The sequence below is a fragment of the Poecile atricapillus genome, chromosome 12 (assembly GCF_030490865.1).
Source record: "Poecile atricapillus isolate bPoeAtr1 chromosome 12, bPoeAtr1.hap1, whole genome shotgun sequence".
Classification (NCBI taxonomy): Eukaryota; Metazoa; Chordata; class Aves; order Passeriformes; family Paridae; genus Poecile; species Poecile atricapillus.
The window spans coordinates 8,313,963-8,331,853 of NC_081260.1; the positions used below are offsets into that span (position 1 = coordinate 8,313,963).

Below are 17,891 nucleotides of genomic sequence, written 5' to 3' on the forward strand. Positions count from 1 at the left end.
GAAACAGGGTGACAACTGTCCAACATCAAGCCTTTCAAACTGCAAATCCAGTTCTTGTCAGTCCCAGGTCCTGAAGAACCCTGAGAACCTCTACTTCAAAACAAGCTGTCCTGGTTTAGGGCAAATCTGGGAGAGAACCTCCAATTGGGGGTCCCCCAGAAAAGCAAATTCAAGTGACCCATCCCCCCAGCTGGTTCAGGAAAAAGATTTCCTTGGAGAAAAGTGGAAACAACTGTTTATTTAATAGAAATTGAATAATATTAAACAATAAAACCTCTCACTGTTCAATGAGATGGCAAATCCAGAAAAAAATGTCCTTTTCATGTGGTGTAGCTCGGCTCACTCAGGTTCTGATCAGTCCCTCCAGCACTGGAAAGTGCAAAGGCCCAGGCCCTGGTGTGCCACAGGTGTGAGCTCCCGGGGTTTGCTGTTTTCCAGTCCAGAGCAGGTTTGAACAGATCCAAGAAAAAGGAAAAAACAGTCTAGGGAAACTTCTCTGCCTCAGCTAGCTAAAAACTAGCTAAAAGCAAAAGAGAACCCTGTCCTGCTATCTGTCCGTGTTGCAGACACCATCCAGGAGCAGGATGCAGGGGAGCGAGTGCTCTTTCTCAACACAAACTGCATGTGTCTTCTTCCCCTGCTTCAGTCTCAGAGCCAGTCTTAAATGTGCTGAACTTAATATATAACATAAACCAGGCAATTTGGGATACAAGCATCATAAAGTCACCCCAGGACACAAGCAAAAAGCTTAACCAAACCACCAAACAATCAAAACTTCAAAGAATACATCAAGTGCCATCCAAGGCCAAGCCTTTTTAAAGCAAAGGACGTACATGTCTTACAGTGATCTCAGATGGGAACTCCAAGGCCAGCAAGGGATTTATTGATATCACAAGAGCTTTGTTTGTCACTGCCTACAGTTCACTCCATGACTGCTTATGTTTTTTGCCCCCTGCTCCTCACCCTCCTCCTGCAAAGATTGAGTTTGTGTAACTCCTTCAACTACCCTGCACTTTAGCATTATTTGCCAGAATTTTAGGATATCAAGGGTGGATTAAAATTAAACATGGCTGGCATATTTCCCTGATAAAAGGAAGAAACAGAATCATATTTTGAAGTATGAGACTTCACTTTTCCTTTGAATCATTTTTCTTAATTTGACAGTGCAATCAGATCACTGCAACACAAAGGTTACAGTGAAATAGGGTGCAGGACTGTTAGGTGACCACTGGTATAAAACACAATAGATTCAACACGATGGAAGAGGCTGACTGTATTCCATTGCTTGACATCACACCCTCAGGGCTTTCATTAAAGGCTACTGAACATGTGGATCACAAATGATCATATTTTATTTCCTGGATGGAACAATCCAGCTCTGCTAGAAAATGCAGCTGGAGGCATGTCCGCACTAGATGGGGGCAGAGCATCACACCAGCTGAATGTATAGTGCATTCCCTTTGAGGCTCTGCAACTGGAAAAATCACTGGCCAGGGAAACAATTTAGGATTCCCAGACTTACTGAACTATTATGGCATAAGTGAATGCAAGATGGCAATCTTGTTAGAAGAGATAATAAGCAATCTAGTTCATTTCAGTGATATGTGTCACTACATTTCACTGGAGTTTCAGAATTTCTGGGATTTATCTAATGAGACAACTAATTTTTTTTTTTTCTCATTTTGAGTTCCAGTACTTCTCAAGAGACATCCAAGAATGTAAAAATCTTAAAAGTACATCCCACCAACAACTGAGAATATTGCAAGATGGCAGAGATGCTGCTCAAGAAGACAATGCACATTGCACAAATACATTTTAAATACCCCTTCAGGCAAAAGAGTATTTTTTAAATTTTTGTTTCAGTGCCTGACACAACTCATTAGCTAGGTTAAAACTTCAACATTAGAACACTAGAACAACAGGAGCTATTAATTAAAACTAGAGAAAATTGGTTAAAAAAGGGTAAGAATGAAACTGGTGGTATCCAGTAAACAGTGTTTTCATTTCACAGGGCCAGTTCAATCCATACAGAGTAATCTGCCTACCTACCTCCTTTCTGCAGCAGATAGATGGGCACAATATAGAGCATCACATGCTGGATGTAATAAATCTCCATTTCAAATGGAAGCTGTGGAATAAGGAAAATATTTGTAAGTATATCTCATTACTAATAACCAAGTTCCAAGGAATGATTCTCTTTCTGACACATGAAATGCCTTCAGTTATTTTATCACCTATGTATAAACAAACATTAATGGTCAGTGCCTTGAAAGTACAGGTAACTATACCCATTCCATCCTCCTTAATACAAACACAGCACTTCCAGAATTATCCAGAAGCACAACAAAGGGGAATAACACAAGACTGCTCTTTCCCTTTATTTGCTAGTATGAATAACCAATAACAATGTAAACCACTCAAGTAATTAAATCAGAAACTACACACACACCCCCACAGCATAGAAGTCTTTTTAGAAAGATACTTGCCACCTTAGACAGACATATAGAGAACTCTATAATGAGGTATTTTATATATAAAAGTATATAAATACATATATACAAGTAATTACTGAATAGGCCTGTGCAAAAAATCAAAATACCTGATTTATATCAAAAATATATATCAAAAAATATTTATATCAAAAATATAGGCCTCCATGCATGTATGGAACCGCTAAGCTTGACCAAATATAAGTTAAAATATAAAATTACTAGTCGTTTATTGGTTTTAAAGACGAGCTGCAGAATTATGTGTAAACAAGTTACCATTTAATAGCAAATCAGGTACTTCTCACCTGCTGCAAACTTTTGGGAAATTATAATTATTCATTTGTGTGTTTATTTGAATTAGTATAACTTCTAAGAAGTCAGACACTTAAAATAATACTAAAAATAACTTCAACCATAACTGTGTTTGAGCCTCCTAACCCAGACCCAACTATTTCTAGCTCTTTATCAGTTAGAAAATGGGATGCACTGTATTTGGAAGTTACTGTCATCTATAAGTACCTTAGCCTACATCTATTTATTACACTAAAGCAGCACATTTAAAACTGAACAGTACTGGAAAATACTCAAAAATTCAGAATTAAGCTTTTTACTGCATCTGACTTACAGAGCTGAAAAGCCACACTGTTGCATTATTTTTCTGAATTCAAAATTGGACAATACCACAAGTATGAAATGTCATGGGAATAATGAAAAGCCTTGGTTCAAATGCAGACTTGTCCCGTCATTTTTCAGCCAGAAGAATTCAGACACCACTACTGTGGGTTGTGTGCTGGGAAGCAAGGAGTGGGGAGAAAAGCCTTCCTTTTCTATGACTCTTCTGAGACACTGAAGTCACAGCCTTGAAACTGAATGTCACTGGTGTTGGAGACAGGCATGTGACAAAACACACCAAGGTTCATGCTCAACACCCAACTTTTATTGAGTCCTCTTCTCCTTATACAGTTATGAAGGTCTGTGTGGTTAGTCCCAATTGGTTGAACCAGTTGCCACCTGGCCAGCCGGCCAACAGCTGCCCATGTCCCCAGTGTCTTCACCTGATCCCCAACAATCCATACTGGTTGAGTTACATAACCAAGGTACTTATATAATTAGTTGTTTCAGTTATAAAATTGGGATTATTTATAAGTGTGAGGCCTTCAGGCCAGCAATTAGGCACCACAACTGAAACGTTACAGAAGTTTCTACAGCAACAGAAGAGAGATTGAAAGACAGCTTGATTTTCTTCCTAAACAGTAGTCAAACAGTTGGTAAATAACATAGTGATCTTTTAAATTCAACTACAATTCTTATATCCTATGTTGAACATAGAAGATTCTAAAACCAACAACTGGATTATGCTAGTCCTGGCATTCCCCCGCTGGACACTGTCTGTGTCCTGATGGCTACCTCCAAGGTGGTCAGCCAGCTCCTTTAGGGACTAAGCTAAAACAACCCTCCCATACAATCTTTTGGGTTATTTCATTCCAAGTATTCTGTATCAAAACAAACACAAGCAAGGTAACAGTATGCAAAAGCAAGAACTTCATGAAAATTGTGAGGTTTCCTAAATCTGAACCTTTCCTGCTGTCCTTCATTGAACAACACAGAGAGAAAATTGAGGGAATTAAAATTATTTGGGATGGGGCTAAAACAGTGATCCTAACTGGAAAAAAATACTGTACTTCTCCCACTTCAGAAACAATTGCTCCTGATATAAACACCACAACATGAGGCACTTACTCCTGTCTAGGAGCATTCTCCATTTATCTTTGGTGTCAAAAGGGCTTCCACAGCCATGGAGATGTGAGGATCTGTTACACAAACACTGTGTGAGGACACTCTTGAGAACAGAGTAACAGTTGTTATGCTGCAGTGGTGTCGACAGTATTTTTTTGTGTGTTAAACAAAACATCTTTTTCCCCACTTTAAAAGATGGTTTGTTCTGAAGCCTGGTCGATTATGGAAGTGCATTTCTTGCTATAGAGCTACAGAGTTCCTGTACAACCATGCACTCAAGTTGTACAGCCAGGCTACAACAAACAGAAAAAGCAAGCTGTACTGAACAACTAACTCACCTGCATCTTGTGCCTTGTCCATAAACAGTTTTATCAAAAGATTCACTCAGCATAAGCGCTTTTCACATGCAAGGAGAAACTGGAAATGAAGACGAGGCACAAGGTATCACCCATCAATCAAGGATTTAAAGAATCTCTTTGTGAAAACAAGTAAGACTTTAGGTTCTAACTTAAACCAGCTACTGGCCAAAGAGAGCAATGAGATCTTTCCATGCACTGAATTCAGCTTTAGAAAAATCTCTTCAAGGCAGCAGTAGAGTGGAGCCCAGAAGTCAGATATTTTGAGTTCACACCAAAAGAGCGTGGACAAAATACAAGTTTAGATTAAACATTCAGACACAATAGTTGGTTTTCAGTGGGCTTACAGGTTAACACTTTGCTCTGGTTTTTGACAGTATTTAGTTATTTATACCCTGGCTCAAGCACTGTACAGTGCTAGAGCATCATTCTCTACAAAGACTGTAGAGTGTGGCAGAAAAGGAATAGAAGGACCTCAACTCTCAGATTATGGTCTTTCCTGTAGTACATCTAGAACATAGCCCAATAAACACCAAATGTTGTATTGTACCAGCCAACTTCTTAGACATTATCAGTAAATTACACACTCATACCATTTTAATGCACATCTATAAATGCCCAAATATGCACAAACTTTGGCTTTATCACCTACCAGCCACCCAAGCACAATCTCTCAAAAGCCCCCCACTGTTCCAGTTAGATTAAGCCAGTTTAGAGATGACAACATGCTACCACAACTATTCCATTCTGCTGTGCAGGCATAGCCATTACAGGCAAACTATTTAGTGCAGTGAATTATTACTCTAACAATCAATAACAATGCAGCAGCCAATGATTGAAGCATACACGGAATGCACTCAAAGTCCCGCTCAGAGTATGATTCTGCTCCTAACACAGATTTAGAATGAGGGTCTCTCAGGCCAAATAGTTCTAAGAATAGAATATAGCAGCTTCTGGTAACATTGAAACTGTACCATCTCAGCCATGTGAGCTGATATCCATGTATACAACACTACTGGCATATGTCCTGTTTTCTACTTTATCTATATCAACATTTTCAGGACATCAGCTTGCAAAAAATCCCCACTTTTAAACCAGTGGAAAGACTTTTCTTTAAAATCTGATTAATGCAACATGAAAGGCCAAGCAAACCCACTTACTTTCCAAACAGAGTCTTTGTGGCAGTTAAATGAATCTACATGCACAGCCAGGTTATCAGGGCCTACACTGTGTGCCATAGAATATAAAACCAGAGTAAAAATAAATATTTCTTCTCCTGTATATCGTCTTATATCTTGCCAGCTTCCTTTTGGGAGCCTAACAAGCCAATTCCCTCAGCATCTTCTTCTCCTTTATTTCTGAAAGGGTTAGAAGAACTCACAAAAGCACTGATTGGACAAGAAACAGTTTTATCTTTATCCAATGCCTATCCCGAAGCACAGAATTTAATTCCATCAGCACATGGCAAATAATGTAGCAAATAACTGCAATATTTAAGTGTCAAACAAGTACAAGTAGGTGCATTTGTTGCTTGAGTCTGTTGAGTCTCAACCTCATGCCAAGGCAGGAAAATATTTTTTTGGAAAGAACAGACTGGACTGACCTCACCTTTCAGGCTACATTTTTTTTGAACACTATCTCAGGTGCCTGTTATAGTCAAACAAGATTTTGAACTGCATTGTTTAGCATAGTTTGACCGAAAATTTAAAATAACAGAAGGGAGAAACTTTCTACTGTAGTTTCAGTGAATATCTCAACTCTCCATTTTCACTGTCAATACACTACTGTTTTAAAAGAATTTTGAAATTACTGAGGTTCTAAAAAAACAACAACAAAAAAGAAGTTAACAGATACATTACAAGAAAATGGAAATCATGAAATTATGCCAGAAGCTTCCACTTCGGGATAACTTAACACTGAAGCATATTTACAAAAAGACATTCGCATTTCATTAAGTAATGTAATTGGTAGCAAAAACACATGACCTTAACAGATTGTGCCACAATATATAAGAGGCATTCTGGAAATTACTTTGAACAAATTAACACTTACAACTCAAATGCTGATACCCACTAAAACATCCATTGTCTGCTGAAGCAATGATTTGCTCTCATTCTGAAGGACTGAATCAAAAGTTTTTCAATTAAGTATTACAAAACCAGAGTAGCCAGCTCAGAAAAAAATGAGTGGGTTTGTTTTTTTTTTCAAATTCCTACTAGGTTCCAGGAAACATTTATTGATATCAAGACAATGTCAGTGTTAAAACCACAGTGAGAGTTGTGGAGCAGAATGTGTATCTGCCATGAGAGAATCTGGATCAAGGTAGTGCTGTACAACATCACCCACATTATCCTATGCCAGAAGAAACATGGAAAAGTGAAAAGCCTGGCAAGCAGCTTAGCAGCTTAGCTGTTAGGCCAAAAATATCCTAAATTGTAATTATCTATCAAGTACATAAGTTACATTTTATTAGTTTTATATACACAAGTTATATATTAGTTATATATATATTATGTACTAAGTTATAATTATGTAATTAGTATGTAGTTGTAATTATTCCAAAAATACTTACTCTTGGACAGTATCTTTTGGCTACTCTGTTCCCGTTTACAGGAAAAATTTTATGAGTAGTCTGTATCTTTCTTGATTAATCACCTCTGCCCTAATATGAATGAGATCTGTGATAATGGCAGAGAAAATACAAGCTAATGATTTATGAAATAGTTCAACATTTTTTCCTTCAAAGGTTACCCAGATCAATTTTGTCATGCCTAAGGGTATATTTACTCAAAAACTAGATGGTTTTTAATGCAAAATAAAAACAGTCTTTCTTATCAGGAAAATAATACTTGTTTTATTAATTCGTTGCCTCTTCAGCAGTACCAAGTTTTAATAAAATGTAATTGCAAACTTCACATAAGTGTATGTTTCTACTTCATCTTACTTAGACAGTCAAGACTAACATGTGGAGAGGCACCAACAAAAGCTGAAATAGTCTGAAGCCCACAGCCATTTTGTTAATAGTATTAATTCACCCTCTATTATGGACGTAGTTTGCTTAAACATAAAGTATTATATCTGTCTTAAAACAGACATTCAAGTAGCTGCAACAACAGATTTTTGCAGATAAATCATATAAAAAAATAAAAGCATCAAGTTATATATGCATATACACCCCTCTACACATGCATGGATAACAGCTCTTGAAATAAACCTTAGAAATACTTAATTCAATTCACACTCAAAATTGCTTTTTTTTCATATTTAACTGTCAGTAGGTTTAAGAATCTCACTACAGGCTAATTTTTTTGTCCAGGAGACTGAAGTTTTACAGTAGATTCCAAAACTTGCATGGGAAAAAAAAGTATGCTGTGCCTAATCTTGGGGGAAAGGGAATGACAGCCAACAACATTTCACATTTTCCAGGCCTGAGGAATCTTACATTTACAAAGAGCTTGAAAAGTCTGAAACTGAATTTTGATCACAGGCCGTAAGGTTAACCTGTGAAAGCCTCTTTCAAAGCCATCAAGTTCCGTTGGTGACTAGACTGGAACTAACAATACAGCAGCGCTGTCTTTTCACACTGAGTTATAAACATCCAAAAATCTATGATTGCTATTTTGGCTCCACTGTAGTGACCAGGAGTCTACAGCCTGGTAAAATGCACTTTAAAGGCCAAGCAAAGCAAACATCTGACATCTCTCCAAAGATAATCTTTTGGAAATAAATGAAAATGGAGGAGAAAACCACAGTACACTCACCAGACGTGTATTAAGAACAGGAAACAGCAATGCTAAGAGGGCCCCATTCAGCATATGCATCTGCAACCTTACAAAAGAGATGGGATATTATTTTCACAGATGGAAATAAAATGCAATGTTTCCATGTATTTTATGTAGTATCTCTTCAACAAAACATAGCAAGAGACTTAAAAAATTGTTTGGGCTTCAATTTGAATTAAGTCACTATTAAATGCAATAAAACTGGACAAAACCCTATCTTCAAATACACACCTGAAGAATTTCCTAAAGTAGGACTGCTTTCTATAATGAGCTTTGGATTCCTAGAAAGCCTGGACTGCCCATAATCCTGTTCATGATACAAGCTGCTGAACAGTTAGAATTCTGCTGTTAATTTGTCTTACAGAGTTTAAAATAGCATCTTTGATAAAGGGTTTTACTCTTCTTTAATGCTGTGCATGAACAGCTTCAAAGTAAAGCTTTAAGAATTTGAAAGTCTCTTTAAGAAAAGAATTATATTTATCAAAATGCAACAGCAAGTCCTAAGCAAAGCACAAGGCAGGAAAGTAGTATTACACACCACAATTTGTATAGCATTCAAATTCAGCCATCTTTTTCTGAATTACTGTTGGATCACAGGAACAGAAAATTAGTATCAGAACTGTTTCAGTCTACTTTACATCAGACACAAAGCAAAGAATAAACTGTCTCCCACCACTGTCTGTCGAATTACTAGGAATTCAAAAGTAACTTGAGGGAGGAAAAGGTATTAAAATTTTAAAACAGATTTTCAAATATAATTTGTATGCTATGTATAACTTCCATGTCAGGGTCTTAGAAAAATATATACCCATTCTGAAAAACAACAAATATTGTGGCCTCCACTCTACAACTGGTCTTTAACAAAGATTTCCAGGACAGCAGACATACTTCTCACACTGTCCAAGACAGAGATGCTAATACAGGTCTTTGTTCAGCATAATCCCTGCAGAAATAAGGAACAGCCTGGAAAAGCTGCAGAAAGACTGTCTAAAGCATTCCCCCAGTATCATTTTTGCCTAGACTAAGACAAGGAAGAGCACAGTTTAATGTCACAGTGGCAACTATAGCCATTTCCAAGTACCACTGCTTGGGAAATACCGGACCCTCCCCACAACACACTGGCTGCACCTTCAGCTGCACACTGGGCTCTGCTGCTGCAGCCTGATAGAGCCTCCTGCACATCAGAGACTCTTGTGGTTCCTTAAGTTAGTAACAATATGCAGTATTTTAGAAAAAACTGCATAGATGTGAGAAATATCCAACCAAGTCAAAGAGAATTTGCTTTGCCTATTTAACTTTCCCCATCCACAATTTTGAAGTCAGACCCAGAATGCCTGCATGGCTTCCAGCAAGGCCCAGTTACTAACCTCGGCTGAGGATGTTAAAAAGGTTTGAGGTCCATAACACAAATTATAGTAGCTCATACATTCATCTGCATTAATCCACTATTGTTGAGCTGAATTGTTCATAAGTGAGGGCAAACCCACCAACACACAAGAAGCAAGGATAAGGGGCCCAAGACCCTGATTTAAGCCCTTACACTTTTCAAGGCGTCATTTTTCAATTCAACCAGTATGCCTTTCCAACTTGATATTTCCCTTGGTACTTTATAAATAAAGCAGTGATTAACTTCTAAAATATATTGTACAAGTAGACAGAAATACAGTAAGGAAGAGGTATTACCTGAAGAGAATCATTGCAGTGCGACATGGGGGACAGGCAAGAAGAAAAATCTGAAATGTTAGAAACAAATTTAAATTAATGACAGTGACCTCTTTTAGAATCTATTTTCTAAACCTTTCCTATTCAGTTCTGTATGTCATAAATAATTTCTTACCAGAAGACACATTTTACAGCGGAGCTGGAAAAGACTTAAAGTCTTTAACAAATCAAAAGGTCTTCCATTACCTACATATAAAAAGATTTAAGCAGTATGAGCAGCACTGAGAGTTCAGTTTCTGCCAGTGCCTACGAAACCAGTCAAATTCTAGCCAGTTATTATTGGCACTATAAAAGCTCTCTCAAGAACCAGATTACTGTACTACCAATCTTCTACAGTAGCTCCCTCAATCATGGTGAGGTCCTTGCTGTGCTTTGTATCAGCATTTACAGCAACATCACCAGCATCCTTCCCTTCACCAGTGCCAAAACTTCACATAGTAACTTTAAAAACTTCATATTAGCAAGTCTTGCTCTAGATATGATGAGTTTACTCCATAAATGTTCAGTAATAAAAATTCTTTCTTTACATTGTCCACTACTGCAAAGAAGAAACTGGTTTACTGTCCAGTATTTCAGCAAAATATGGATCAGATTTTTTACTGCTGTTCCTAAAATAGTCACAATACTTTACTTCACTGAAAACCAACAAAACAAATTACCACTGAATTGAGTGAGAACTTTGGAGAATATGTCTGCTTTGTGGATGTCAGATTGGACAATTGACCAAATGTGTTTATTTTAAGTGTTGCAGGGTTAGGAAGAGGCCTCCAATGGATACTGAAATTAATCACTACCAGACAACGTACTTGCAGCAATAGAAGAAGTGTTGAAATCTGGATCATCCTACTGAGTCCTTTCATAGACATGGGGCTTCCTGTCATTACTACACAAATAAATTCCAAATATTTTATTTCCAAGTTAAATGGACAAAACAGGTCAAGTTCTTAATATGCAGACATCCGTATGTTCCATTCAAGTCTCAACAACAGCTTAGAACACAACACACACTCAAATTGTTTTTCCCAAGTCATACAACACTAACAAAGGTACAGTAAGAGAGGCAGCAATTAAATTTAATGGAATGTACATCAAGACATTTTCTTAGTGAATACTGTTAAAATCCAATCAGTTTCTCTGAAGTCTTTAAAAAGCAAGCAATTTCAACTCATTAGAGCACATTAAGGAGATAGAGAACATAACAGGTGCATGATTAGAATCACTAATGGATGTTTTTCTGTGCTAAGGGAAACAAAAAAGAAAAAAGTACATGCCAGAAAAATCTTATAAGAGCTCTGTGTATCACTTTGCATGCAAGACCCATACAGCTTCTGGGAAAAGTGTCTAACACCTATTATGCTTACAATACCATTGTTGAATATTTTGGAATAAACTTTATTTACTAACTGAAGTTTCTTGAATTGTAGACTATATTTTCTCTTCTTTGGAAACCATAAATATCTTGTACGGCCCTCCTGTGATAAATATTTTTTCACATGTGACCTGTGTGTACGGTCAAACTTTTTAAACATTTCATGTTATACGTTAGCAAATGGAGATATTATATCTAGAGTCTCACCAGTTCATCTAGAGTTTAAATTTGATTATTTTATCATTTCCTTAAATTCAGAAATCTGACAGGGAATATATGTCATTGTTGAAGCATGGTTAATACTTCCAAGGAACAAATTCTGCTCTTCCAAGGGAGAATTCCATTTCTTTTTATCTCTTACATCTCAAAAAAACACTCAAAATTGATCTTTTTCTCTGTATGCAAAAAAATAAACTATAAATATGTCTTAATGACATCAGACCCTTGTTTTTCTAACACACTGCAGAGTGCTCCAACTACTACGTGGCAGAGCAGAAGCTATGATCTGAGTCTGAGTACTATCTGAATCTCAGCACTGAGGATTAAAACAGGTCACATTTAAAAAGGATGGCACTGTTATAAGGACTGAGATGACATCCCAATTTAAATCACTTTACTACCATGGAGACAGGCAAAGAAGAGGAAAGGATTCACAGCTGATTATTTCAACTCTACTGAAAGAAACAGTTTCAAAACTTGATGAGGGGAAACACAACTATTTAACATTTTTAAGCATGAAAATCCATCTGTTAAAGGGATCCTTTGGAAAATAAGCCTAATTTCCATTTTTCATGGCAGCAGAGAAATCATAACCAGAATTTTTATGCTAAAAGTTTAGGATCATGGAATAGATCTTGAAATGCTTCAGCTTTAGCAGCTTAATATCAACACTTTCTCTCTACATATGTAGATACTTGCCATGATAAACAAATCTCAACCTATTGAAGGGAAATTTTAAAGGACACACTTGTATCTGATTTTCAAATATCTGTATAACAGGTGTCATTACTCATCTCAGAGTATCAGCAGTCTTAAATACACAGTTCACAGCAGACAAGCTCATAAACTCCAACACAAGAGTTCCCACACTGATCCCATAATCCTACTACTTTTCACTGTCATACTGGAAATCCAGTAATCCTGCCTTGCAGGAGGGAACAACTCTGTTCCATAAACCAAAGAATCCTGAGCTAAAACAGCAGCAGGGCAGTGCAGAGCTCCCAGCCTCTGCTCTCCTGCAGAACTCCAGTTTTGGGGCACTGGGGTTCTCAGAGACCACAGCCCAACTGGCACTGCAGAGCTCCAGCAGACACAGGCAGTGTGTATGGTAAAGCACAATGAAGGGGGTTCTCCTTGCCCAAGACAGAATAACTCAACTTTCAATTTAGAAGAAACACTAGGAAACAACTTCAATATCCCCCCCCCCCGTCAGTTCTGTCACCTGTTATATTTTCACCTTACAAATTAAAGAAGAGCAAAAGAATTAGCCCAAAATGAACAAAAGTAGCTATTTTGGATGGGAAAAATTAATATTAATATATATTGTTGGATAGACTGGATTATGAGCATAGTTCTGACCACTGCCTTTCCTTTCCACCACTAAAAAAAAAAAAGAAAAAAAAAAAAGTTATGGGACATCTTCCACACAGGGATTAATATCTGTAAAACACTGCAGGCTAATGGGTGAGAGAAAGAACAAAATTGTGTGTGGCACTGAGGAAATTCAGAGATAAGAAGTCCTAGATGAGGACAATATTGAGAGTCACAATGGTTGAGTCTTTCAGAAGCACAGGACCAGGAGATTCTACAACTGTTCTCAGGCAGTAAATTGCAGAGAATCCCGTAACACTGGTTAATCCACAGAAGTTCACTTCAACCTTGAGGACCCAGATGAAAAAATAAAATCAGAAATTCTGTCACTGTACTTCACAACTGCTCTGCAAAACCATAAGCACAATTATCCACCTCCTTGGGAAATGCTTCTGGCATGAAGAACTGCTTGGCCAGCACTGCCTTGCATAAGTCCAGAGACAAAGGTCACACCATCACACATGACAGATCAGCATGGCTGGAGAGTCTAGGGACTCCAGTGTCCAGTACAACACTAATTAACTATTCCTTCCTTGAGACAGAAGCTTATGGACACTGAACTCATGGCTGGTCTGAACTAACATAGGATTGGGCTGCAAATCATTTCTGGTATTTCAAGCATTATATGTGCTGCAATTATCACATTTATTTGGAGATACTGATGGTTTTGATTTTTTTTTTAATTAATATAGAAATAGTTTTATTCAAGAAACCTATTTTACAGTTTGCATACCTGAACTTCAGCAATGGGTAAGTGCACCATTATAAAGAAATGGAAAAAAGTGCACAAACCATCAAACATAGCTGGTTTCCCATTTTACATTTACTGCTAGATCGAAAGCAGCATGAAAACACTCTTCTTGTTCTATCATTGCAATTTTTTAATCCAACAGTCCCTCTACAATACATCTGTAGTTAGCTACTACCTACAGTAGCTAAAGTCTACAATACCAGAATGCCTGCAAGCATTTTTCCCATGGATTATGAACCACGGCTTACCTAAAAACAGCTGATGAGAGGCTGTGGAACATGCTAGACTGATGTCTATGAAAATTCTCAGAGGCTGACAAGAATATGTGTATCTAGATATGTGTATCTAGATACACATATTATGTTACAGGTTCCTAAAGCATTGAGACCATTTCCATAAGTCAGCAAATGGTTTGAGACCATTTCCGTTTGTTAGCTGCAAATTTTCATTTGCCTAATATTTCCTAGTTTCTTTGACATGTCAGCATGCCATTAGTTGCAGTAATCAAAATTTCAAAAATAAAAACTAGTAAAAATATCACAAGCTGCTGTCCTGTCCAAAGATACACAGAATCTTTTGCTCAAAAAGAGTTTAACAGCAATATCGTCTCTGAAGAAAAAAACCTCTTCAAATATCTATTAATTGAATGCTATTGCCTCACTCTGGGAGTTAAATAGGGAGAGCTCACGGATTTATTTGTCTGGTCCTGAGTTGGCTGCATCTCTGCTTTTCGTTTATTCCAGACCATTCAAAATCTCTACAAAATATAATATATAAGAGGTCCCCTCAAAAGTATTTTGACACTAATTTTCAGTCAGCACACTGAGGCAAAGAGTGCAGTCAAAACTTGTCATGAAAGGCTTTTCTTCTACCAGTCCTAACCCTGCTGAGACAGAAGCATTCATAACAAAGACCATCTTGTTTGATCAAAAACCTGAAGAGATAAAAGACAATTCAAAAGGTATTGGAGAAGAACAGAGCAAGTCACACAATTGCAACCATTCCAGATGTAACATCACAGTATCACTCATGGAATCAGTGGGAACACTTAGGGATGTCTGAGTAGTTGCTGGCAGAGGACAGCTGAGAACACTGCCCCTCAAACCCCTGCACCTGTGGCACATATATCATTTACCTTTCAGAACAGCAGGTTGTCTATAAGCAGCCTGTTTGATTTAGCATCTCCCTGCAGAAGACTGGAAACACATCCTTCTTTTTCAAACATTTCAGTCATGATTACTTAACCAGATCATAAATTGATTGGTTTATTGTACTATTTCAAAATGAAAACCTGAAGAGGTTATATTTTAATTTCTACTGGCAATATTCAGAGCAATATGAAAATTCATGGAAACTGGATTCATTCAAAACTGGAATGAATTTAAAACCAAAAGGAACAAAACAGATAGAGATAGGCTTTAATAAATCTGCATTGAAATAAAAAATTTCACTCTGTTAGGTCTATCAAAGTACTCACCAGAGCAGAACAGATTAAAAGGTTGTCATGGAGTTACTTTACCTTTAAGGAAAGTTGGAGTTGCTGGGGACTGCCTGGAGTCTTTTCTCCTGACCAATTATTGGTCATTGCTGAGAATTGACGGCAGTTTTAGCCATTGAAAAGTGGGATCAACCTGTGAACCCCACCTTAAAGTAAAAAAACCCAGAACTCTCTTGTTCTCTTTGTTTCTTGGCTGTGAAAGGTAGCAGAGCTCGGGCTGGCCTCCGGTTCCCTGCCCAGCCCATGCGGCCTGGCGGGGGCCGGGCTGGGCCTGCCGTTCTCCCGGCCGGGAGATGGGGCCTGCGGGGGCTTGCTCCGGGCCAGGTTGGGCCAGGCCGGTTCCTGGCTTGGCTGCAGGTTTTGCTGTGATGGAATTCACCAGAAACTGCCGAGTAAAGAAAGAGAGGGGCTCTGGGTCTGCAGCAAGCAGAGACGGTGACCACGCTCTCCAGAGCAGCTCTGAAGAACTTTCCATCGCAGACAGCTCCAGCTCCTGTTCAGCAGAGGTCACCGAACCATCTACAAAAGCTTGGGCAAGATTTTAACTCTTTCTTATCCAGATAAGACTTGCAGATTAATCTTTTTATCCAGAAAGAGAAGAGGAGAGTGATCAACATGAAAAGAGACTTTATAAACTACTAGTGGCAAGAAAGAAAAGAAGCTTTGAGAAAGGTAGAGAATTAAGAAGATGCTTTAATTAAGCTGAAATATCTTTCTGTTAAAACTATGGGGATGGACAATGAAGTCCTGAAAAGAACTCCTTTAATTCATGATGGAGTATGGGGAGGAATAGAGTATTCAAAGTGTAAATTTGAGTAAAAAGTAATTATGGTATAGTGAAGTGCTGGGAGATTTGGAGCCTTGAGAGGCAATGAGAAAACTGTTTTCTAGTGAAGCTCACAGAAACAGATGAAGAATACCTTTTGCCTTTGAATAACTTATCCTTAAAAATGCTATCCTCAAACTCATGGCCCATAACACATTTCAGAGTGATGTGGAATGGGAGGGGTGGGCTTTGATAACAGCAGCTCTGGGCAGCTGATATCAAGGAAACGGAAAACTATAACAAAAATAGTTTTCTTGTGAGAAACTCCATAAATTAACAGAAAGGAACTTCTGTTTCTCTACAAAGACTGGTGAAAAGACTGTAGAAAGAATTGGAACTGTTTAAACCATCAAAGTTCTAAAGTTTCTGTCTCTGTTGTCATGTGAACAAATGAATGGTGAGCAGTAAGAAATGAAAAGGTTTTTCTGGAAGTTTATTCTGGTGTTCTTATTATTGTAGTTTGTCAATAAACTTTCTTTATTCCTTTTAAGTTTTACGCCTGTTTTGCTCTTGTTTTAATCCATATCTCACAACAAAAAATAAGTCTTTTTTTTTTCCCCTTTTGTTAATTACTGGTTTAAAACCACAACAAAGGTATGTTTAAAAGGCTAAGATATAGTGAAGTACACTTACCTCAGGGTGGTAAGTGTAAGTGTACTTTACTGTACCTATGAAAATCATCCATTTTCCCTCACAATAAGGCAAGGCAGATCCAAGTAGATGGACAATTTAAAAGATGTAGAAGATTTTGTAAATCAACTCTAAAATTAATTTTTAAGTCCAAAGCAATCATTCTATCATTTATCAGAAACCAGTAATTTAACAACTCCATCAAGCAGATTTGAGTCAGCATTTCTTTCTGTACAAACTATCAAGTCAGCATAGAACAGCTATTCTTTAAAAGCCATCTCTTGCTTTCTAAAAGGGAATTGAAATAAAAAATAAAAATCATATGTGGTTTGACAAATTCAAACTGCTAAACCTTGGGAAAAAAAAAAAAAAAAGATATACCAAAAGATGTTGCATTCTAATTGCTAAATAGGAATAAGTTGAATATACTTAATATTTTAGCATTAAAATCACCACTGCCTCACTGCAGCTGTCAGGTAGGTTCAGGGATTAATGTCTCCTATGTTAATCTAGTGCTAAGGATACTCATGATTCAAAGTAACACTGCTGGCAGAGCATTAAAAAATACTGCAGTAAAAGTAATTTCTGTGTTACATAAATCAGACTGGAATACAACGAGCTGCCTGTCCCTGGTTCCAACCCCCCAGCTTCCCAGTTCTACCCAACGATGGAAGACCTGTAGCAAGCTGAACAGCTTCTATCCTCTACAATCTAACGTATTGTAAATGATACACGTTCATTGGGGCATTCTAGATTAGTCTCCCCTTCCACAGGCTTTGTTTACTCAGCAAACCCATATTCACCTTCTTCCCCTTCAGAGTCTTAAGTGAAAGATTTCTAGACTTCTCATAGTTCAGGATTAATTATTAACACATGACACAGGTCTTTCTATGAGTGCATTAGCTATCACACCTTAAGAATTAGTATTTCAGAGGTCACTGAAGTTACTTTTCCTTTTTCTCTAACTACTGTCTGCTCCAGCGCTTCACTAGTAGTGGGTTCCTTCATTCCCCATGCTTAAATCAGTGCCTAAAGAAAACTTGACAATTAAAAACATACCTAAGGTTAAAGAACAAAGAGGCTGAATTTAAAAAATAAATACTAACTCAAATTTCTTAAGAAAATTTCATTTACACTGAAT

The 17,891-nt window shown here is 37.6% G+C and overlaps 2 protein-coding genes across 3 annotated transcripts in view; one reads left to right on the forward strand and one right to left on the reverse strand.

Moving 5' to 3' along the window:
* Positions 1-17,891, forward strand: part of ACSL4 (acyl-CoA synthetase long chain family member 4) — a 166,885-nt gene that overhangs the window by 79,068 nt on the left and 69,926 nt on the right. The window lies entirely within an intron of this gene.
* TMEM164 (transmembrane protein 164) overlaps positions 1-17,891 on the reverse strand; it is a 41,345-nt gene that overhangs the window by 14,832 nt on the left and 8,622 nt on the right. For both annotated transcript variants that reach the window (XM_058848258.1, XM_058848259.1), the window contains exons 3-5: positions 10,048-10,097; positions 8,344-8,410; positions 2,050-2,128 (exon numbers count right to left, since the gene is read on the reverse strand). In XM_058848258.1, coding sequence (XP_058704241.1) covers positions 2,050-2,128; positions 8,344-8,410; positions 10,048-10,097 — 196 coding nt within the window. The remainder of the gene's footprint in view (positions 1-2,049; positions 2,129-8,343; positions 8,411-10,047; positions 10,098-17,891) is intronic.